A 25,615-nucleotide genomic window follows, 5' to 3' on the forward strand; every position below is an offset into this window, starting at 1 on the left:
TGATTCAGCTGAATCTGATCCAGCGATTTGGCAGCAGCCGAATCTCTGAAGCAGCCAGGGCAGGCCCATCCCCGACCCCTCTCCCAGCACAGCAATGGCTGTCCCAGCTTCTGGCACTTGTAATAAATAAATAAATAAATAAATAAAAAAGCCCCGGGTCACCGGGTGCTGTCAGGCAGGGGGTGATCCCTGCTTCCCCCCACTGCCACCACTGCCTGGGGGGCTCTGCATGAGCACCCTGCCCCCCCCCTCGCTCCCCCAGCTCCCCCACAGGTGCCCTGCCCGGGCCAGCTCTGGCCCTTTAGTAAAAAAAAAACCCTGAGAAAAGCCCCAGGACTCACTACTCCTGCAGCAGCCTCAGCACTTCAAGGGGCTTGTGCAGAGCCCCCATGTGGTGCAGGGCAGCGGGGGGCAGCAGGAATGGTGAGTCTGGGGCTTTTCTCAGGGTTTTTTTTTCTTAAAGGGCTGGAGCTGGCCCAGGCAGGGCACCCATGGGGGGGGCTAGGGGAGCGGGGGGGTTGGGAGGCTTGTGGCAGAGACCCCCATGCAGTGTGGGCCAGTGGAGGGGCAGCAGGGATCACCCCCCACACCCGGCAGCACCGAGTCGGGGCTTTTTTTTTTAACAAGTGCCAGAAGCTGGGGTGGGCAGGGCAGCCATTGCTGGGCTGGGAGAGCAGACGGGGGATGGGCCTGGGTGATTAGGAGATTCAGCAGCAGCTGAATCTCTGAATCAGATTTGGCCAAATCGATTCAGGACAGTGATTTGAATCACCAAATCAAATCACTGTCCCCTGAATCGTCTGAATCCAAATCCAAAGTGAAGAGTAGCTGCATTGCACAGGCCTAACGTATATATGTGCATAAATATATCATCCTTCTGATGTTTTAATGGTGTCAGTTTTCTGAATAAATAAATGCTAACTGAATTCAATGGATACAGTACACAGGTAATTTCATATTCGTCACAGGCAAAGTATTATATAGATGTCATTTTTTCCAATTATTTTATTTACTATAGCCAATAAATATATTTAAAAATTCTATGCATTTTGTCCTGAATTAAGTCATTCTAGCACATAGGGGAAAAGCAGTTTTTCATATTTTACAAATTTCATCATAGGACAACATGTTCTGTCAGACATTCTGTTGCCATGGATCACTCAAATAAGCCAATTAATGTTACATGCCAAAACAGAAGAACTATACATGCTCATGAACTACTTTAAAGTCTTAGTTAGACACAGCAGATGCGTAAACAAGATGCTAGAAGCACAGTAGACTAATTCTACTATGCATTAGTGTATCACAGCCAAAGCCATGTTAATGCTCAGTAGAATTAGTCTACTGTGCATTAGCATCATGTAAAAAATGTCCGCTGATGCTACTGCATGGTAGCACCGATTCCAGCGCATTAAGTTGTTACCTGTTATTACAGACACTAAACTTAATGCGCCATAATTACAGTGCATTAATGCACATGTAGACATGCCCAGTAAGTTTCACTTTTGTTTTTCTTCCAATTAAAGCATAGGCTGCATCCACACATTCAAATAATCTGGGAGAATTTGTTCTCCTAATAAAAAAACTTACCAAGAGCCATGTGTACAGGCATTCAAATGCTGAGGTCCTAAAGAGTGAAGAGGCTGTAGTACTGATACTGTGCAGCCCTGTGCAAACACTGCAGTGTGCTCTGCAGGTTTCCTTAGTCTGCCTGGCAACAGAAGTCAGAGCCAGACTGGCCATAGTCAGCCACTGTTTCCCAGAAGCACAATATAGGGACTGTGAAGCGGATGTGATCTGTTCCCTGCTGAAGCACGGTCCAAAGAGCAATGCACTGTCTCCCTTACAGGGGGTGGGATCTTGGAGGGCTGTGTCCTCTTCTGAGAAGGCACAGCATGTAGACATGCGTTCTTCCAGAAGAAACTCTCCTGGAAGTGATTTAACCCTGGTTATTCCAATGTTATTTTTATCCTGGAACAGCCATTTCTACTGTATGAGAAAACTGTCTGAACATCTGTACACTCATGGATTTTTCCTGGGATAGCAGCAACTCTCCTAGGTGAAACTGAGTGTCTCTAAAAGGCCACAGATTTTGAGGGAGTGGGGGCGTTGGGTAGAAAGGTTACTGTGACAGATTAAAAATAAAAAATACATTTAAAAAAAACCCAGAAAATGACTGTCATTCTGCTTAGTGTCAATATCCATGACTGATAATAAAATTAGGGGAGTTCAGTGAAAACAATTAATAAATCATCAAGTGCTGCTATTTAGGCACATCCTGGCTGAGTTCTTTGTGCTGTATGTATAAGTAGTATACATGAACAATTCACAGTCCAGGGGAAAGTGGCTAAGGTGATTTTGCACTGCCCTCCTACCTGCACCCCACCCTCAGGTTGCTAAAGTGCCTCCAGAAGTCCTAGGCGTAACTTAGGCAGTCCTGGGAACCAGTCTTAAGTTACAGCAGCCTTGTCAGGCTATCTTATGAAATATATCATTGTGAGGAATGGCTTCACCCAACTCCATCCTTCCTGCTCGCAACTCTACCATGCCTAATGTCAGCCGCCCATGGCAAACAACTCTTAAAAGCAACTATAAGGGTTTCATCTACAATTCCAGACCAGATAGCTTCTTCCCCTGTTCAGTACCCTTTTAAACTGCTTTGGTCCTTCCACCTGACGTATGGGAACTGGCACAGGAGCGAGACTCTTGTGCTACATATACAGACACACACGAAAGTATCCTTTCCCATTCATTTTCAGATCAGTAATTTCAATGATGCCATTTGCTCATAAAACAATGAAAAAGTGTTAGTTAAAATGTTGGTCTAAATCTTACTTACCATATTATACTATTATTTATTTGAACAACCATAAAAAGGTACAGAAATTTCTGTAATGCTTTACTTCTCAGGGGGAAATTTACATCACTAAAAGTATGCTATTCATGTGTTTGAAAAACAGAGAACAATTGTCACCATTGTAGCATGCCACTTAACCATGTCCTTTTTCAGTTTGGTAAGTTGCAACTTTCGAACAAGAAAAGCTTAAACATCCCAGAATTACTTTTTAGAAAGACAGAAATTGTCTTTCCATCTCAGAGTTTCTTTGTTTCTGTAGTAGATGGCAGGGAGCAATAACACTTCCTTCAGGGAAAATATGGATTAATAATGAATACTGAGGAAATTACACTCATGTAAGCCTTGCTGGATATGAAAGTGTTTCTCAACAGTTTATTTTTGGAATGCTGGGATCACTCAGAATATTCAGCACAGTTTTATCAGACAGCAAATTTTAAAGGTCTTCTAATATGATTACTTCAGCTTTTAATTAGGTGATGCTGAAATATCTGAGACGCAACTCCTAAAACCTACCTGGCCAGATATAAGTCCATGCATTAAAACTGCATTTGGAGCTGTGAATCAAGGGACCACTTAGCATGAAAAAAATCTAATATTTCATTTAACCTCATTTATTCAGAATCTAATATTTGTAATATTGTAGGCCTTGTGATCCAGCAATATTTGTTCTTTGTCTTTATATTTTAAAGAATTTTATTATAAAACTTTCAAGGAAAAAAAGGCTGCAAAGAATTTACAGTAACATTTAACTTTATTTACTCTATTGCTTTGGAGACATAGGAGCCTATAAGATTAATTATACCCTTGTGATTTTTGTGGGGTGGGGGGGAGCCTCACTTTCTTTTTCCCCATAGCCTGTCAATTCTTTGCCATGTAAAACCTTAATTTTATCCAAAATTCACTTAATTTTCCCTTTTTGTTGGGATTCCACAGGCTCTTGGCTTTCTCAACTCACCTTTCTCAATGCGTCTTCCATTCTAAACACTGTTTTTAATTTCCCTTAATCTACCCTTGCTGAAACCTATTTCCTTTCCTTTCCACAGCCCTTCTGCATTTATAGCTATGCCTGTCCTCTTTTCTGAACCATTCTCTTTTCTGTATGCTCCACCAATCTCCATGCAATTCTTTTTGCTCACATGCAGACATCTTTCTGGAGGCTGAAAAGGTATAACATGAACCATGTATTCAATGATACATTAGTGGTCACTTGGATACACTTCAACAAAACCAGTTTTGTGGAGGCCTGATACAAGAACAAACTGCCTAAGAAGTAGATCAGAATAAATAAAATCTTATTTTCATGGAGTTTTATTTTTATAACTTTACTTTTGAATGAGTACAATCTAGTCATTGAAGTGTCAAGAGTTTCTGGTTCTGCTCTTAACTCTGCCACTGCACTGGCTTGCTGCTAACATTAGCAAGTCACTTTTAAGAGCCATTTATTTTTTACGCCTTCAAATTTGGGGTGCCCTAAACGAAACAACTTGAAACTTAAAAAAAATATATAAAGACACCTATTCAAAGGAATTCCAGGTGCTCATCATCTCTGAAAATCATCCTGTATCAAGCTGTGCAAGAAAAGACAGAGACATGGAAAATAAGATGCTTAAATCATGATCTTAATTTACTGGCTTCAGTGCCACAATAGATGTCTCTTCCAACTTCATTGTTGCAAGGTGCTTTGAAATGTAGCACCATGCAACTTCCATGGTGAATGGAAGACCTAAAATGCAAGGGCCTTAGGGTTGTTGGGGCCCTGGGCAAGAGAGTCACTTGGGGCCCCTTATAAATTAAATTTTGATGACCTATAAGCAAGTCAGACATTTTTTATTTCAATTTCACTTTGCCTTATCCATGAAAATGCAATGAAAGTATCTTAATACAATATTGATAATACAAATATTCACGGTAAATTTTATAAAGTGTGGGGCCCTGGACAGTCACCTGGTTTGTCCTCCCCTAATGCCATTACTGCCTAGACCATGAGGAAAACAGCCCCCAGTGGCAGGAGGGCAAGTGAGGACTGATACAACCTCAGTTTCCTTGTGGTCACTTGCTGCTCCCTGCCCCACTACTACTTCTGCTACTGGCCCCGCCACCACCCCTTACCAGAGCCACCACTCCTATATGTCCTATGCTGGGAATGCTGGCCTGGGCCAGAGCTGGTGTGGAGTATCTCGGACCAGAACAACTCCATGCCCTGTGGTGGATCAAACCCACATGGGACCCCAAAGTCCAGATCCAGCCTGGGGCATGAAGTAAGTTTGACATCCCTGGGTCACAGAGTGAGAATCCCTGTTCTGAGTGCCCTTATGATCCATGTATCCCTTTCTGCCCAGGAGGTTCAGCTTTAACAGCCCACAGTCTAGTGTTTAGTGCAATTCCCTGGAAAGTCAGAGACGCAAGTTCAAACCCTTTGAAGGAGGGCCTAGAAACTGTATCTCCCAGTCCTTGGGTCAGAGCCTTAATCATTAGACTACTGGAGAAATGTGTGTACTTGATCTCAAGTCCAGAAAAAAACTAGGGGGTGGTGGGTACACACTATATTTTAAACCCAGAAGCTAAGTGAATTAGGACAGGAAGCAGAAGATGTAGGTTCTAGGTCTTTCTCACCCAGAGGGCATCTGAACCTGTACCTTTCCAACTTTCTAGCACATGGCTCTGCCACCACACCACATACCACCATTGTGTGCACTATCTAACCCCTCTCTAGGACCCCTCATGAAGCTGAGCCAGTGGTCCATGCATCCAAAAGTTATTAGCTAAAATGGACATAGGGTAGTGAAGTGAAGAAGGCTGTAACAGATTGGCAGTAAGGGTCAAGGCTAGAGCTTTCAGGGCAGCTGCCATGTTACTAATTTGCATACCTTCAACCTTGCACTCTTTCTTTTGTTCCTTTCTTGGCTACTCAGGTGTAAAGGGAGCTATAAAATGAACAATGGAGAAGCATAGGACCTAGAATGGGGGTGGACAATTATTTCAGTTGGAAGGCCACTTAATGAGTTTTGGGGACCTGTCAAATGCCACATCAATCTTTCTTTCTCTCTCTCTCTCTCTCTCTCTCAGCATCTTTCTTCTCTTTGTCTCTCTCTCCTGCTCCCTCTCCATCTGTTTCCCCTTCATCTCCACCTTTACCTTCCCCTCCCTCCCTCCCTCCCTCCCTCCAGAACCTGGACAGAGCTGTAGTGATCCAGAAGCTCCAAAGCTGTGTGGACCCAGACGGGGACTTCTGCTGCAGCAGGCAGGCAACAGCATCAGCTATGGACCCAGCCAGCAAGTTCCAGATCCCTATTGCAGAACCTGCCAGAGGTGTCACAGCTGATGCTGACTCCTGCCCAGCAATTCCTATAGTAAACAGGCAGAAGCAAAATCTTTCAAGTGTATTAGGGCTAATGAAAAAGCAGAGGATTGAAAATAATCTTAGGAACTCTGGGGCCATTAGAGTAACTGTGTCAAGTGGATGCACGTGCACATGCGCACACGTAGCCAAACAAAAAAAAATATTTACTCTTGTTCATTTTAACTGTGCATATGGGGAGAGACAAAGAAAGAAACATTTTTATGCAAATTATTCATAGACTAAATATAGTGTAAGCCATGATAATCATTATGAGACAGGTCCAGATTTTAACTCCTGATAGTCACAGCACATGAAAATGAAGGAAATCTGCTAACAGCACATTTTTAGAAACAAATCTCAGCCTTGGAGAACTTCCCGTTGCTGAAATGTAAGTATTTACCAACCTTCTGAACCAATGCTCTTAAAACTATTTGTGGTATATCTGTACTGATTTTGCCAACAGTCACTATAAATTTAGAATAGCAACTGTTCAGTCTCAAAATATTATTAGACTGTGGTGGACAAAACATTTGAAAGTAAGAAATCTCCTATTGCTTCAATTTCCTTCAAATACTTAATATTTTCCTCTGGGGAAGTAACTTATGTTTTATCATAATGATTTCTATTTGCTTCTGGAGCATGAGTCATGCTCTTCAATTACTTTCAGTTGATTGTATAATTATTAATGTGAAAAGGGTTTGGATAGTCTGTGCTCAGTACAGTTTTATACGAATTTCAGCTTACCTTCAGGTGAAGAACCTGGTTTATGAGAATATGCAGAGCTTATTTTACTCTTCTTGCTGCTGTCACTGTTGACAGACAAGCTGGACTGAATTTTCCTGTGCATTTTTTGTGAAACAGGTGCTGAAAGTTTTCTATTATCTGTAGTTGCATGCTTCACCCCATTGTGAATTCCATTTCCATTACTCAGACCTGCATGGCCATTTTGTATCTTGCCAGTTTCTTCTTCACTCTTTTCCAGTGATGAAGTATTTGGCTGAGGCAGGCGTTGAGGTTGTGCTTAAAATAAAAAAGAGAAAGAGTTAATTTAATTGTAAATTGGTATCTGAACAGACTGAGACCTGATTGAGAAGATAACTTTTTATTGCTTGTATTCAGTGACCAGAGATGTGATGGAAAAAGAGAAGTTAATGAAAAACATCTCTAGACTAAAAATACTATATCAAACGTTCATAAAATGTCATTAATGGGAAAGGCAAGGATTTCCTAGGGTATGTTTTATTGGACCAACTGTGTAGTTGGGATAACGTTAGACAGGTTTTTGAATGCAAGACATTCTTGTGGCATTTCCAAAGTCATGGAACAAGACATGCTGCCCGCCTTGAACAGCTAAGAATTTACCTTGAGTAAGCAGGAGAAAGCAGGAAGGAGAACTAAGAAATCAGAGACCACCTCTGGAACTGGAAAAAAGCTAGGAAGGTAGAATACAGGATGTCAGAGCAAAAGAAAGAACAAAGAAATGGGAAAAGAGGAAGTGTTATAATAAGAGCAACAGTAAAAAGATTAAGAAGAACATGGGGCAAAATGCATATACCAGGAAGGGTAGAAGTGGAGGGTAATGAGAAAAGAGATACAGAAATGAAATGGGAGAAGTGGCACAGTTGGCCTGGAAAAAAAATAGTCCAAGTGACAAAGCAAAAGGAGGCCAAAAAGTCAAGACAAACCAATCAGGAAACGGAGAAGACTCTAACTGAGCTTACAAGAGTCTTATTTAATATTGAGAGTCATATTTTCTTGGGAAAGATGTGGGATGAAGGCTTCATGGACTTGGTTGCAAGCAGCTGGTTCAACTTACAGTTGCAACTTAATCAAAAGGCCATTAACTGATGCACAGAGAAAAGTGAAAAACCCATGCAAACTGCAATTTCTCAATCCATAGTCACAATTTAAAATCAGTTAAAATAAATAGATCAATAAAGTTCTAATACCTACAAGACAGAACATAGTGCATAAACTGTCCAGAATAGTATTCAGAATAAAACTGTATGGTTACTTCTCTTATACATTCCTATTAATAGGAAATCTGCATAACTTAGTATTCTCTTGGAATATAATATATAAAACAAACAAGAAAGCATTTTTTTTTTTGAAATTCAAAAATATGTTTTTCAAGGATTTTTAAATGTGTATTTCAGGAAAAGTGGTTATGCTTCATATGCTCTTAATTTATAAATTGTTTTGAAACAAAAGTATTGGCTTCCAATTTAGGCAACTTGCTTTACCTTGGAAAAAAAGGATCTATAAGATTTTAAAACAACGTAACCCATGTTTACATTTACATAGTGATAATGGATCGTATAAAATGCACTTGCTTAAGCACCTCCACTAATCTGGCATCAGACCTGGGAGTGAGATGATGTTTTGGGTAGTGAGGTCCTAAACCACTCAGAGATTTACAGTATAAAAAAAAAAGCCTGAACTCCATCTGGTGATGGATCATGGAGCACCTGCAATACACACACACATAAGGTTCAGCCCTACTTTATAAACAAACCTTCTCACTTGCTCCAATTCCTAGATAGTCTGCAAGTATAGATGTAAGGTGAAGAATAAGATGTTAACCTCAATACAATAAATGGCATTGACACTTAAAGGAACAGCTGCAATTGAAGGAAAGGGCAAACTCTCGTCTCCCCAGGTGCAGAAGATGTGAACATTTGGCCTAATGTTCTGGGCATATGGGAACACTACAGCATTCAACAAAAAACCTACCTTTTAAAGACTGCCTAAGGATTTTTTTGAGTGATATCTTTTATTGGACCAGCTACATAGTTGGGATAAAGTTAGGCAAGCTTTCGAATGCAAAGATGCAGAGGGATGTTTTGCATTCAAAAGTTTTTCTAACTTTATCCCAATAAAAAATATCCAATAAAAGATAATACCCCTAAAAATCCTTACCTCTCAGACAATTCCGAGACCATCACAGCTACAATATCCATCTAACACTTCCAAATACTGCCTAACAAACAGCAGGCACATTTCCTTCTATCAAGAGCAAGCCTATAGCCTGCCAACTGCTTTCCCTAAAATACAAGAATGATCTAAATCTGGTCCTAAACCCTCATCCCAGTCACAGCTTCATTCTAGCATTAAATCACTACTTTCACATATCAAAGCTAACTAAAAAGAAGTGTGTGTGTATATGCGGGGGTGGGGGGAGGGGGTAATTACAGATATATGTGCACGCACACATGTACACAAAAAGCAGTTCAACTGAGTCCATTTTAAAACGTTTTTCTACCCGTGCGTTGGCAAAACATACAAATTAAAATTTGGGAATAGTGTAATGTGTACTTGAACCAGAGCCATCCTAACTGAACTCTCAATGGGCAAATAAACACTTTGCAGGGATACAGAATACACATCATTTATAGCCATTTTTCAGAATGCTTCTACTTATCCTGGACTTGCATGCCTCTCAATCTTTCAATGATATGAAGTGTTTTCTATTATTTAATTCTCTCCCTCTTTGTTTCTTTAAAATTACCACACACTAAGATGTGCAAGCTGGAGGACTAGCCTCATTAATACAAAGCAGACAAAAATGCACAGGATGAAAGACACACAAGTGCATGGTCTGGGGGGGCACTAGCCTGGTGAAAAACCTAACCTCCTGTAATCCTTGGCTCCAAGGTAATGTTACAGTACTTTGCCTTTTTTTAAATCTTTTCTAGTGCCCTTCCAAACCTAGTAATGGGTGGTGTGTATCAGACAGTGATTATGCCAGGCTGCTGGTCTGATGCAAAGGAAGGAAAGCTTAGGTAGAAGAAATGACTCCATTACACTATTAGTGGTCACCCTGCCTTTATTCTTGGGTTCTTCTTCCCCTGAGGACTTAAAGCATCTGTTTCTACAGTTGACACTCATGGTTTTGCAAAGCAATAGAAACCATGAAACTGACATGACTCCTGATCATTTCACAGTTGCCTGCAGTCTTGAAATTAACCAGTCCTTCTAATTTTTGCTCTTCTGCTTGGAAAATCTATCAACAACAGCATAGGCACAAGAGGCTGTTCACAGATTCTGGAATTTATTTCTGTTGTTATACATTCTGCTGACATTTGTAAACAACTGTAAAGGGTCTATGCAATAAATTGCATATGTTTCACTGACATAACAGAAATTCATTGCACATTTAAAGAACATTGATTCAGGGTTCTCAAAGCATTTTCCAAAGGTGACCTTTCCACTTTACAGATGGACAGAGGGCAAGTTGGCCACAGTCATGCAAGAATCAGTAGCAGATTCAGGAAAAGAATTTGTGTATGTGATGTGTGCGTGCGTGTCCATGTGTGCACGTGGTATCTCTCTTCTCCATCTCTAAATAAGATAAATTAAGAAAATATTAGTAATCCTTTCCACATTTCAAAAGGTAACTTAAACATGCTTCACCCACTTATATTTCCAATAGATACGTATGTTTCCTAGGAGGCAAAACTACCAAAGAATATAGCAGCACCAATTATCCAAACTTGCTTGGGAGGGGTTAATCTTCCACAATAAATAAAAGCAATAGAATATAGTAAGAATTCTGTGCGTCTAGGCACAAACTTGCTAAAATTGACAGTTATGACCTTTTCCAAGCCAGCTAAATTGGTGGTCGTGGCTTGCAATTGTTTGTGTATGTTTGGAGCTTTATTACAATACAATAACTTGACAAATTATCCAATCTTCAATCTTCAAAATTAGGTCTGTTTCTGTCAATTTGCAGGTGATCAGCAAGTCTTGGGAAAACTAAGCAATACTCAGTTATTTGTTTTAGCTTTCTTTTATTATTATTTTTACTAAGGATTTTTTTATAATAATTCTGTTCCCAAAGTACTCTTACTTCATCCTTTTAGTATTAACATACAACTTTTTAGCTGACTGGCTTTGCAGTATTCACATATGATATGTAGGTCAAATCAAAACTGAATAAAACCCCCAAATGGATTAGTTATCTCAATTTAAATTTATTTTAACTTTATTGATAATTTTTCACCAGGGAGACTTGAATCTTATGGTTAAAACACACTTGAAACCAATTAGGAACCATATGACTGCATTCTAGCATAAAGAACAAAAGCACTTGACAGTTCTAAGATTAAGCCGCAACCATGTGGTTTAAAACAGAAATATTTTTACCTTATTTTTTAAAGGTTGTGTATATCTTAAAAAAAAAGTGTAATATGGGAAACGACACAATGCTTCTTAAAACACAGTGATACCCAGGGACTCTCACTCTCCCTTTAATGATCCACTGCTCTCATTCAGCTGTCTTTCTTTTTTCAAATCTTTACATATGTGACAGCTCTCAAAAGTAGACCATAGACCATCTGGCATTTTCAGAGGTGTAACTTGTGCAAATTCAGCTCTACTGGGAACACAATGCTATCTTCTGCCTGCGTTATAAAAGATACAATAGAATGTAGAACTTATGAGTTGTTTTGAATTATTCATTTTTGCCTGTATATTCAAGAAATTTTACAAACTCTGCATTTTGTACTACATAATCACATGCGTTAAAGGTACAAAGAAACTTTTTGACACCTCTTTTCTACAGAAAGATGGCATTTTGTTTGATATGTGAACATTCAGCGTCTGTTATATCATTCTAAACAGGCCGTGTGCTGATACAAAAGACCCCATTTTACACTCTATGTATGAGCAAAAATTTTATTCTTGATATTCAGTAACTAATGCAATACACATCAAAATTTCAAATACCAGTTGTATGAACATTCAGCATCTTCAGACTTATGATGGCATTGGTCACCTGCTCTATGTTAAAGATATTTTTTCTGAAATCATTTCTTGCACAACATAGAAATATTGTCATTTTAAACATCCACAATGAATAGTTTCATATGTCCTAAGAAATACAGTGCTTTTTAGGTTAAAATGTTTTCAATCTGTAGCAAAACCAGTAGATTTAGGTCAATATTTTATACAGTGCTAACACTAGTGAGTTTTCAATAAGAATGATAAATATTGGATTAATGATTCAATAGAGTGAATCTCTTTTGATAGAAAACTAGCAGATAATGTAGCTAGTAATAACTATACATGAATCTGCTGCCTGTGGAAAAGTAATAAAAAAGGCAATATATTGCTATAGCATATAATCTATTAGCGTGTTTCACTGCTTCCCTGTCATTGGTCTCTTTACAAAGCGAGCTTTAATACAATAACTTCTGCTGTTATTTAACCAACTTTACACAGTAATTTAATTGTGAGGTGAATAAGCGATGACAAAATATTCCAGTATTTTAACATTTATCCAAAATGAGCACAATTTTAGTAAAGTAATTATGAACATCCATATGCAGACTTGAGTACAAGGCAATAGTCAAAATTAGAAAAAAAAGAAGCTAGAATGTCTATGACAAGTCTCCAACCATACTACTTATATCCATACATTCAGGCTGCATTCATTTCACTGCCTAAAATAAGAATTCTGTTCTAATATGCAAAGTTTTTTATAAAACAGTGAGAATGCACATATATTGTACCTATTAATCATTCCAATCTGTGTATTTAAGGAGAACACGTCAGCATGGGAAACATCCTTTTTAACGTAAAAGAGTCAGAGTAAAGACTTGTCAAACACATTAGCGAATACATATATGGGATATATAATTTCTAAGGGTCAACGTTAAGCCAATAAAAAACAATAAAAACAAGCCACTACATGACTGCCAAAAGGATAAACACTAACTAGTAGCCTAACCACATTTCACAAACAATTCCAGGTCTGCTTAAACAAATGCCTGTAAAGTTTACCAGGCAGGCCAAGGCCACCTCTAGAAAAGTATCTACCTGTTTACTGCCTACATAATTTGATTATCCTTCACAGAGATGGAAGAACATAACATGTTATTTAAAAGATTATATCATAAGCAGTCATTAGAGGACCATTTTGGTAGAAAAAAGTAAAAATATGAAAATTTAGAAGGATTTGATTTTGTACATTTTACGCAGTATTCTGAAGAACCCTGAGGAAATATGAGAGACTTCACTTTTAAAAATGGTTTTGCCATTTCGTTTTTTTGTTTGTTTGAGTATTTGTGAGAATCAGCTTTTAGAAAACAATAACTTCTATGTCCATGCTCTGTTCTACATTAATCTTATACAGTCACTTTGTTAGATTGTTAGCTGCTGTCTCCCACTTTGTGCAGGTTACAAGGAAAAGACTAGATGCAAGGCAATGAAGTCAGATACTTAATTTCTGGTCAGCGTATCTCTATAATACAAACACATATTTGGGGAAACTAAAGAATACTGCAACTAATTGTGCACTGTAGAACATGGCCTTTTCAAATTATCTATATATCCTGGAGTAAAATTAACATCATAATATATATTACAAAGACATGCTACAAAGACATAATTCCTAATGTATAAGTAGCAACATTTCAAAATGACTATAGTAAATAGCTTTTTTTTTTAAGTTACAAATTTTATGTACTCATATTTCCATTAACATATAATTTTAGTGAAGCTGGTAGACCTCAAAGATCTCAGCTGCTCTTGCCCTGTAAACTAAAACCCTGACTAGCCTCCACATGAATCTTCAAACTACATCAATACTTACCTCTGCATTGCTATCTAGAATATTAACATTCAGATTACAAGATGTACCTCTGAGTCAACCTGTGAAGTGGCTTTTGTCAGCAATTATTTTTGAATATTTTCTAGGGAATAAATAGCATATACCGCACATTCTGTAGCACAGAAAGCATACATTAACTAAATAACAAGGTACCATCAAGGTACAATCTATCTTTTAAAATCAATCTTTTACACTGAATTTTTTTATACCATGCTGACTTTACAAGGAAAACAAAGTACCAACTAACAGCATCAACCACCTTTTTAGAAATGTCCTCATGTTTTACAAGAGCCATCTTCAAAATGAATACAATATATTTTTATGAAACAGGATTTCTTTGTAAAGAAAATAGAGAAATTGCTGATAGAAGTTTTATAGGACCCACACTGAGAACAGTTTGCTAAAACATGTCTCAAAACACATCCACAGAATGCCAAAGAAATTGCAGGACTGGGGAGAGGAGTACTTTATTTTATATCACCAGTTCTCAATCCAGAAAGGGAAGACCAACATTGGCATCTGTAGGTGTGTGAGTGGTGAAAGTGTCACAAGTACATAAGGATGTGCCAAGAATACTTTCAAATCTGTGCTAAGAAGCACTGCAGGACCCCACAAATCCCTTGAAGGGCAGTGAGAAGTCATACAAAATATTCCTGATATGATTTAAAAGAAGCAGTTGTAACAACATGGCATGAAAAAAGACCCACAAGTTTATGTAGTTAATGGGCATTCCCAATGAAATATAAAATTATGACATTTATGAATCCTGTGAAGTTCCAAATGCTGGCAGTCATAATCTAAAATGCCTATTTAATTTTTCAATAAACATAATAGCATAGTTTAAGTTTTCCAGGACATTTTTTTTAATGGCTATATCTTAATAGTGTAACTTAAAAAAAAAGAAAAAAAGGATATCTTCTGCTCTTTCATTACATTCAGTTGGCCAAGATATTTCCCTGTCCTTCCTTGTCAAATGCCAAACTTCCCAACATCAAGAACATTATGCAGCAGGGGACATCATTATCCAAGCCTTCCAAGGCTTATAAGTTATGAATCCCTGGCATGTTGTTGTTTAATCAGTCTCTCTCTCTCTCAGTATTTGAAAGTTTCTTTACTTGGAAATGAGGAAATAACCACAGGGATTTATTCCTAGTCGATGCTTTTTTTTTCCATGGGAACCACCTATAATATGACCAGTTATATCTTTTTACAGACATTTGTACTGCCAAGGGCAAATCTGGGAGATGAGATGCAGTGGCGCAGTCATACACCACCCTCCACATTTGGTTCCTGCTCCACCCAAAGTTTAAAACCAACTGCCTGGTAGTGACTGCAGAATTTCTATTCAGGCAGTAATGAGGAAGTCAAATGACTCCATGGTTCATTCTCAGGGATATGGGTTTCTGTTTCACATGGAAAAATGCAGATTTTCTCCTTTAAAGGGGTAAATCACAATTTTTTTCTGTTTAAAGGAGAAAAATAGAGGAGCTACTTGGGGTTGGGGGAACGAAGGATGGCAATTAGAAGCAAGGGGTGCTACGTGCATGTGCACACATGCACACACATGGCCAGCATATAGCCAGGCAGGGTGGTGGGAGCAGCCCTGGCAGCTAGATGCAAGTAAGTCAGGGGTAGGGGGTGGGCAGGGCTTGGGAACCATCCAGGGGAACATGGGGAGGCATGTGTGGCAGGGGTGCGTGTGGAGGGGATGCATGCACGAAGAGGGTGCAGAGTGGGGCAGTGTGCGCAGCCATTGCCTGCTAGCACTGGGAGAAGGTGTCTTGGTACCGGGACTGCGGCAGGGCAGTGTGGAGTCCGAGGCAGTGCTTAGTGCCACTAGCCAATGAGGCACCTGCCGCTCCAGCAAGAGAAGAGGGTTGGGGGGCCCTTGGTGGTGGCAGCGAGCTGCATATCCAAGCTGACAGTTCCTGTGCTCTCAGGGGCAGGGCAATGAGGAAATGCTGCCTGTAGAGGGGGCTGTGGCCAGGCCACCTAACTCAGTGTGAGAGCCCCAGATCGGGGTCAGGGGTGCCACAGGCATCCTGTCCTCCTTCTTTGGGCTGACACTGGGGCAGAACTCGCTCTGCCGCTGCCTGCACATGGCAGAGCTGCCGTAGTCATCATGCACCAGCCCAGGAGGGACAGAGACCACCTGGAGCCCCTCGCTCTCCTCCAGCTGTCCACAACACGGCCTGGGCCAGAGCCACACTCCACTTTATGCTGCTGCTGTGAAGTGAAGTGCTGGTCACCCTTACCATGCTGCAGGCCCAGCCCCAGCCAGCAGGTGCAGGGCAGAGTATGGTGTCCCAGCTGTTGCCCGTGCTTCCGCATGTGATGCAGCATAACATGCATGCAGTGGAGGCCATCCTCACCATATCCCCACAGGCCACCATCCTGTGAGTCCATGTAGGGCTGGGTAGGGCAGGGAACTGCTGCAGGCCCCCTCTGGCAGGGCTGGTGGGGTTAGGGAAGCTGCAGGTTAGGAATGAGGGGTACCAACAGGGCTAGGAGGTGTGGCGGGCTGTAGGTTGGGAGCAAGGGGTACTGGCAGGGACAAGGGGCTGGGGTTTGGCAGTAAGAGGCACCAGCATGGCCAGCCTAGGCAGGGACTGTGGGTCAGGAGTAAGGGGCATCAGCAAGGCCAGGAGGCTGGAGGTCGGGACAGTGATGGGGACAGGGGACTGTGTGTTAGGAAGGATAACAGCACGGGCATGGCACCAGCATTTAAGGGCTGCTGAACATCACAAAGTAGCAGTAGATGGGGGGACAGCCACAGTTGGACCTGCATCCTGGTTAGTGAAGGGGGCAGGGGGAGCTCTGATTTTCTATGATAAAAAAACAAAAACAAAATCAAATACCAAAATATATATGTATTTAGAATTTATTTTACTATAATGATTGAGACACTGGTAGGCTTCCAAACTACTTTAAAATTGTAAATATATCAATAAAACATTGTGTTCAACTGCTACCATACTATACATATAGTGGTGTTTCATTTTAACTGCTGAAAAATGCCAATTCAGGGTTCTCAAACCACAGAACCTGGGGATTTTATGAGAGAATTTGGTATTTTTAAACAGAAAAACCAGGATCCCTGCTCATTATAATCTACCTGATTCCTTCTAAACTCTTCTTTCCACAGGTGTTAACATCCCTTTCTCCTTTTTAATTGTCTTGATGTTCCATTAATCAGGCTAGCTTTTTTTTGACAATTCTGCTGTCTGTTAGCTGCTCCTAGTAGTATATCTTTTCTCAGTTTTACAGGATCTTTTTAACTCTAGCTAAAAACATTAATTCAGTTGTGGAAACATTAACTCAGGTGAACATTAACTCATTAACATAACATTCAGTGAAATACTGAATGCACTGTCAAGATGCTCAAGAAAGTTAGATTTTGGTTTATGAATCTGAAAGAAATGCATACTTAATTCTAATGACTATAGCACTAAATGAAACATCTTTTCATTTTTTTTATTGATTTTTGCCTTTGTGTTTATGTTTGCCTTTGATATTGAGTTTATTAGACATACTATATGATATAGAAAGTTAATGCACATTTCAATAAAGATATATGTGCTTCCATCTTAAGCCCTAGGCCCCTAGCATACTAGTAAAGTTTCTAGTTTCTTTTGAACTGGAGAAAACTGTGGTGTATTATATGCGATGATGCACCATACCCAATGCATCCCCTTTTTCAAAATCCTAGATCCATCCATGTGTAATGCCATACTCATTTATGGTCAGCATTCTAACATTTTGCACATTCATACTTCTAATACAGATTTTATATATTACAGTCTAACCTCATAAATCTGGTGTGCTCAGGACTGACCATATGCCAGAAATTTGAACGTGCCAGATTTTTAAAACAGGTGCTGCAAAGGGGGCAGGTAGCGGCAGCTGGTCCCAGAGCAGTGGCCGCACATGGAGTGGTGGTGCAGGGTGGTGAACAGCGGCGGCAGCCGCAGCATGCAAGCTTCCACCTCCACGTCTGGGAGGGCCGGGGGGGGCAAGTGGGGAAGTGGCGGCCGATCCTGTAGCGGCAGGGGGAAGTGCAGGATTTTTGGTATCTGGATTTATGAGGTTATACTGTAATTAGTATTTTAACTTTTGGAGGTATTTTGTTTTCTGTCATTTGAATTTTTATGGGGGCCTGGTGTGAGGTTAAGTAGTTTTTCTGAGCTGCTGACATAACAGTTATAACTTATGCAATGTGTAATAATTTATATGTTACTTAAATTATTACATATTGCAATGTATAGTTACAACACTGAATAACCACACCATGAAACAAAGACATACTAAATCTGGTACAACTTGTACGGTTCTGATAGATGTAAATATTATATCTCCTGTTATCAAAACAGGAAAAAGTGTTGAATAAGGTCACCAAAAAATGGGTACTGCTTGCTGAGAGTTACCTGGCAAATTGTAGAATACAATGTACAAAACAATACAAACAATTCTACCCCATTAAGACAGTGGAGTTATCATTTTTACCAGCAATTTCACTAGCTGGATTTGTGTAACTGCACACTCTTTTCCCCTGATTCCAAAAATGTTGAAAGATTAGCTGGGAAAAGCAGCTACATGTTCCCCTACCATGAATAAATGTGGTGATGATAAAGGCAGTTGAACCATCAATCCAAAATTGTTAGTATCCCTCCCACTCACCACCACAAACTCTCTTGGAAAAAAAAAGGTGAACAAAAGATTCAAGGGTCAGGCTTAATCAGAGCTAATCCTATGTATTCAGCTTTCATCTATGACAGGGCTTCAAGTTTGCAATGTTCAATTAAACCCACACATACAGAGACTTACTGCATTGGGTCTTACTAAAAATACAAAAGCCAACTATTTGAAACAATCAAGAAGTCAGAAGCGTCTTTAAAATTCACATCTGCCTTGATTTATAGATTCTGTCTCACTGTTGCTTCTACCAAACCCTGACCACCACTGATGTAAGCAACACAACTTCAGTAGGCTTTTAAAGAGTGGCACCATGGGGATAACTTTGGTCACATTTTTCTGTCTTTGATTGGTTCTATAAAGCTGAGTGGTACCAACATTAAACATCAAACACTTAACCATAAGGAACAGAAAGACCTAAATAGTGTAAAAATGGAAGGGTAAGAGCAGAGGAAAGGAAATATCATCAGAGAACAGGCAAAATAGAAGAAGATCAGTGCAAAAACAGTATTATATTCTCCAATCTCTGTGTTTCTAGTACCTTTGCTACACCTATTTTCTTTTTTTCTGTCTCTTACAGCTGATGCTATGTTCAGCATCATCTGAAAGCAAGTGGAGAATAGAAAAAGACACAGATAAAGCACAGTGGCAAGGGAATGGAACAACAGGAGAAGCAAAGGGGTGGGAACTACAAGGACCAAAGAAATACTTGGTATTTTGCATTATTCAAATAAGAGAACTTAGTTATTGAGGAGGCAAAAATGTCAGAAAAATAAGGATAGGCACTGACTAACCAGGAGAAAACAGCATCAGAATAGAAAGTAGGTTGAACCAGTGAGATTTTGAGGGTGGGTGCTACAGCAGGGAAGAAGCTTTCTGATTATAGCTATTTGATTTTCCAGAATTTAAAATGCAGCAGAAGTAGCAAAGAATTAAAAGATAAAGTCCGTAGACAGCACAATACTAAAATGCAAGGGAAAAAAAAACAGTTTCCTATTGAACCAACACGGTGATCTAGTATCAGTACAATATTTTCTCAGATTCAGAGGGACACAGATTGATTCCAGATCTTCAGGCAAGTCAGTCACCCTTTGTGCTAGTGAGCTGAAATAAAATGAGAGGCTAGAGCACAGCTAGGGTGAGATGGAAAGAGGAGAAAGGAGATCTTCCTCTGCTACAGATCTAATTGCTATTTTGTAAGCTGATAGGGTCGGAACCAAGAGGAGAAAGAGTTGAAAATTGGAGAATGGTCTGTGAGATACCAATACATTTTCCAGTGGTAAAAACTGAATGTGTAAGGTGGTAGAAAACAGCACGTACCAGCTCCTGTTACACTGGCACAGTATGGGGGATTCTCCTCATCTATGGCTCTCATGTACCTTTAATGCCTTTAGCTAGAAATCCTCCAAGGCAGAAACTATATATAATGGACATGCACTTGCCCCCTCACAAATCCCAGTAAAGCAGATGTATCTAAGGGAATTTCCAAAGCACAGAGTGCTCTAGGTATTCTGGATTTTGAATTATTCACAGGCGCTAGGGACAGACACTCAAAAAGCCTGAGCCTGAATTGATGCAACCTTTGCAGGTTAGTCTAACTTGGCTAGGCTGAACCAGTTTCCAGCCATACAGACAATCCCTCTGGACTGAGGAAACTCAGGCACATGCCTACAGAAGCTCAGGCTGGAAGTTGGGGGGCACTAGAGCAGCCCTCCCTGCCCTTCCACACAGCTAAGCTGTGGGGGTTGTGACCCAGCCCCAGCAGGGCTCTGATTAGGAAGAGCTGTGAACCCCCACCCTGCCTGCAGTCTTAGGCTTTTCCCCACTTGCTGCTCAAGGGGAAGGAGTGTTGCCAGCTTGTAGCCCCGGGCTAGCACTCTGAGGCGAGTGAGTGGGAGGTCAGTGTAGCACATGCATCTGTTGCTGATACTAAGCTTTTCACTCTCCCTCCTTGCTTGCGTATACTGTCTGCAGCAAACAGAAAGGCAAACAAGGGGTGGGTTCGGGGGGAATTGATAACAGTGTTTATCACCCTTCTCTCAGTGTTTATTGCCCCAGTAAGAAAACAGAGAGATGTTACCAACTATCTGTTGATTCAGCACAGACCCAGCATGTGGTCTGCTGGCTAACACGCAGACACCTATCAGCAAGGCAGAGGGGGAGGGGGGAATTTCAGCTTAGCAGAGAGTGGTGAGGAGGAGGAAGGGGAGCAAACAGTTCTTCTCAAACAGCATTTCCAAGTAAGGACATTAAGTTACCTGTTGATTAGCTCCGAAAAGCCTTTGTCTCTGCCACAGCACAGACTGTAGCCAGCATGTGGTCTGCTAGCTAATGCCAAGGTGTATGCGTAAAGCAGAGGGGCAAGGGGGAGTAATCCCTGCTTAGCCAGGAGAAGCCATGAAGAAGCAGAGGGGACAGGCCAGCCCTGCTGTGGAGCAGAAAACCTTGCCCAGCCCAAGAGCATGCTAGGAAGCTGGAGGACTCTGGTTTATTTTAAATCAGCAAGGGGTCTGGGATAGACACTGCATAAACCGGTTTGAACTACATTCAGCCAGGTTTATCTCAAACTGGTTTCGGTCATTTTCAAACAGGTTTATGTGCACTGAACATCTGTTCTGTTACAGGTTTAAACCAGTTTCTGATCGCTTAAACCAGTTTATGTCTTATGTCTGTCCCTAGCCAGGAAGTTCAGGTTGGACTGCCATGACTCAGAACAGCTCCCTGGGTAAGCCCTATGCCAAGTGCCAAACCACCTCAATATCATGGTGGTCCACAAGTGGCTTCCCCCTGTCATGGATGCATCCATTTGTGTCTAAATTCCTGCAGATACAGCATATAACCTCAATGAACATATTTACTTTGTGTACAAGAAGCCCAAATAAGTCACATACAAAAGACAAAATCTTAGCAGGAAAATTCCTCTCAACAGTCTCCAGAATTACTGCTCTAAGTTTCCTACCTCCTCTCCTTACCATTCATCATACTAGCTCTTAAAATTGCCCTATGGCAGAAAATGACAGGGACCTAGGATCCTATTGCACCTCTTAAAACATTTAAGTGGCACTTACATTGATGTTAGGCATCTATGGGCACGTCTATACATGCAATTAATGCAAAGCAGTAAACTCCAGAGTTTATTTCTGTTTGAACATACACCTAGGAATTCAGCATGTTGAGCTGGGTCAGACCAGCCCTGTCTGGCAGGGGGCCCAGGGTTCAGCCTGCTAGCCTGAGACTGCTCCCCTCCCCCCCAGCTCAATGTGCTGCATAGGGGCTCCCTGGGACACAAGGGTGCTTCAGCACAGAACTAGCCAGCAGGCAGCCTCTGCACTGAAGTACCTTTGTGTCCCAGCCAACTTGGTCAGCCTCGACACATGTACTACTGCAGAGTTTTTAGTGTGCAGCATGACAGTACTTGTATTTACAAGTACTATCCTGCTTCAGGGTAAATTAGTTTACTCCAGCCTGATATGGATGCACATGTAGAAACCAAGACATTTACTGCATAGCTAATTACATTTCAGTGACATTTACTGCACAGCAAGCATCTCATGGAGATAAGCCCAGTCACCAGACATGATCCTATCCCACCCCAATCTACAGCTGTAAAAACAGTTAGCTCCCTGGTATCTTGAAACTGGCTGGGAAAGATTCCTGTGCAACTGGATGTGGCCTATTCCATATGCACATACATTATTCAGAATGGCCACCTACACATGTACCTCTATCAAAGCCCTTCTGCAAAACAGTTTGACCTAGTAAGAATAGGAAGCCCACAAGTTTTTGGTGAAGAAAAAGCCACCAGGTGGAGCAACTATCTGACTCTGAGATTGTCCCCTTTCCATCCCCATTTGCACTTAGAGCCTAATGGTTATGACACTTGCCAGGACTTAGGAGACCTGGGTCCCAATACCCACAACACCCTGAAGGGGTTTGAACCTACATATCCAACTGCCTCAGGAAGTGCCCTAACCACCAGGCTGATCATATCCTCCAACCCTCCTGTTTACATTTGACAACTGGGTGAAAAGGCATACAAGCATCACGGTAGAGGACAAAAACAGGATGCGAGATGGAACCTGACTCTTTATCCTAATGAGGAGGGCACTACTTTAGGACAAAAGAGAGGTTGGGTTCTGACTTCTGCTCCCAATATTATTTATGCATTTTATCCAATAGCTAAACAGCATTGGAGAAGGGGTTACTGGGCAAAGGGTAGGCAGGCCCTTCTCTCTTCCTACTCTATCCAGCCCAACAGGATATTTTTTTGAGGGAAATGGATCAAGACAGACTCCAACATGATGGAACTGCATAAGGCTGCCCCACTGAAAGAATGAAAGAGCTACTTAGCTCCCCAGGCAAACCAGGATTACCTTCATGATCTTCCTACTGCTAGAATGCATGCTGTCAGGATGAAGTAAGATTGACTTCATGGGGGGGGCCACTATACTGCCCATTGAGAGAATGGAAGAGCTATGCATCTCTCATGGGGCTGCATTCCTCCGGCAAGATGCGTATTTTTCAGGACTAGTGGCAACAAAGACAAAGGGAAAGTAGGATCGGGGTTTGGGTGTCTGCACAGATTTTGTATAAATTTAACTATAATGGTTTCAAACCGATGTAATTAAACAATACATGTTTCAAATGCCCAAAATGGAAAAGTTAGCTTTTAGTACTCGAAAAAAAAAATTATCTGTCACATTTGGGATGTTCGTATGGAAGTGTTATGTGCAGGTAAATGATATATCTCTGATATTCAGCACATCTGAAAGAAAGTTTTCTTGCTTCTGATTTGCTGTACTCTTCCAAAAGAAATGTAATGTTTTTGGAAGAAGCCTTTTTTGAATGAACTATGGCAGTGCTTATCCATCCTGGCAAACCCTTCAAACACTATATTCTTGCATGAAGATTATACAAAAAAACCTGTTAACCCATTATTAAAGCAGGTTTTGGCTGTCAATCATGTACAAGTTCTATATCCAACTGTAGAAGTGAGATTACTGACCAACCATGCCCTGGGGAGACTGACCTTCCTGTAAAAGTGACACACTCAGCTTCCTGAAAGGAAGTAAAATGCAAGGTGCTTGAATTAATGCCAAACAATTACAAAGCAGCACTGGTATTTGAACAGTCTAACAGTTAAAACATCTTTGCTTTCAGAGCCAAGGCAACAACAGTAGTGGCAATGAAGAACAAAAACTGGGAGAAAGAAGACTTACAGATTCACAGGGTCGAAATGGAAACATTCACTGCAGTCAGGGGCAGAACATTACAATGGAATGAATTACCATACAACTTTTTTTTTCCCCGTAAGCAAGTTAAAATTCTGATCCTCCTCTCAGTTCATCGAACAAGATATAAATCTCTATAAATTATTATGCTCACACACTCACACACTTTCAATATAGCAGAAGCCAGTGGCATTCACAAATCCTTATCGTGTGGAACTAACTGAACAGCAGCCAAATCTTGGTTTTTCTTATCTTTAACATACTAAAGGACTATAGTAGTTTCACTATATGTTAAAAAATATTCAGTAATAAAAATGTTTAATTTCATTATAAAAACTGATCATCTTTCTTTTAAAACTATATAATTTAGCCTTGCTTACTTAGTGAACCCAGTATCTAAAAATATTTCCATGCAACACCTGAAATCTGGTAACGTTCACTTTTTGAATAAACCTCAAGTGTTTTGGTTTTTTGTTTTGGTTTTTTAATAAGGATCTCTTCCTGGCAATTCTCTTTCCAGATTTAAAAAAAAAACAGATTTCCCATTAAAAAATCATTTGGTTCTTTTGCACTTTGACTGTGATTATTACATAAAGTGCAGATACAGCAGGAAAATGATAGTGGTATTATGTATATTAGTGTCATATTTTCCATTATAACACTCCTATTTACAAGGCTTTATAATTCTACTGTAAGATTTCACAGCCAAAGAACACATTTTTAAGTTGGAAGTGCTAAAGTTTATAGTTACACTGCATTTTTGTACTTGTCGAGTTCAAGAGGAGTTAAAAGCCACAACCGAAAAAAAATTGCCTCTGACTTATCCAACAGAACCAAGCTCCAGAGATCATCTACTCATAGCAAAGAGAGCAACTATATCACATGCATGCTGCCTTCCTACGCAGGTCTCCTACACAGGTCATCACCAGCCCAGCAGCACAACCAAACTACTGATTACCAAGCCAAATCTGTGCCTCCATCCCTTTGTCCCCAAAAGACAAAGCAGCTGCACAAGGCACCTCAGCCTCTCTCCATGATTTGGCCCCAGCTACAAAAGCTCTCAGGAAACTACTCAAACCACTGCCAGAGAGCTAGAACTCCAGGGAAAGGCCTTCTGATCTTACCACTTTCTCATCCACTATGCTTAAACTTCATATAGTCTGCTGTTTTGTTCCCACTGCTGTCATAGTCCAGCCACTTGTAATTAATTTCAGCACCCTTTTTTCTAAGTATCCCATTACCCCAACCATTTAATAGCTGCCCCTTCCTTCAGTGGTACTTTGTTGTACAACATCATCTCCCTTTGCCACAGGCATTTCCCCTACAACAGTCTCTGACAAGTCGCTTTCAAATCTTTACTCCCTTTTAATCTCTCCTCCCACCCCTACCTCCATTTCCATCCCATTTCTTCCTTTGGCTGTCATCCTCACTTACGTTTATCCTATGATGTCTTATCTTCAGCTTCACCCTTTACCACCATTCTCCCACCACTTCATCGATTCTACCAGTTTTCAGCCTAGCACACACAAGCCCCTACCTCTAACTTGCTTCCTCTTCTAGCCTACCCTACTTCCTTTCCACACATTATTACCCTTCCTATTTTGCAATAAATCCAGACACCTTACCTTCTATTTCTACACCTTTAACCTCATCCCCTCCCAGTTCCACAATTATTTTTCCTTCCTTAACAACCCACCTAACAAGTCTGTCCTCATTCACCAAGCCATTAATCATGCATCAATCAGTATTTCTGTATTCATGCCTGGGTGTGATGATATAAATATAAAATGTATAGGTTCACCACAGTTAATTACTAAGACTAATTCAAAATATGATATTAGGATTTATAAAGAGCAATATCAAGCTGGAGTAGACATGTGATA

The 25,615-nt window shown here is 40.5% G+C and overlaps 1 protein-coding gene across 3 annotated transcripts in view; it reads right to left on the reverse strand.

Annotated features, from left to right (window-relative positions):
- The window catches only part of MDFIC (MyoD family inhibitor domain containing), a 117,558-nt gene that overhangs the window by 25,288 nt on the left and 66,655 nt on the right, over positions 1 to 25,615 (reverse strand). For all 3 annotated transcript variants that reach the window (XM_019514546.1, XM_019514544.1, XM_019514545.1), the window contains exon 4: positions 6,942 to 7,217. In XM_019514546.1, the coding sequence (XP_019370091.1) occupies positions 6,942 to 7,217 (276 nt within the window). The remainder of the gene's footprint in view (positions 1 to 6,941; positions 7,218 to 25,615) is intronic.

This window comes from Gavialis gangeticus, unplaced genomic scaffold (assembly GCF_001723915.1).
Source record: "Gavialis gangeticus isolate Ggan-Ray unplaced genomic scaffold, GavGan_comp1, whole genome shotgun sequence".
Lineage (NCBI taxonomy): Eukaryota > Metazoa > Chordata > Crocodylia > Gavialidae > Gavialis > Gavialis gangeticus.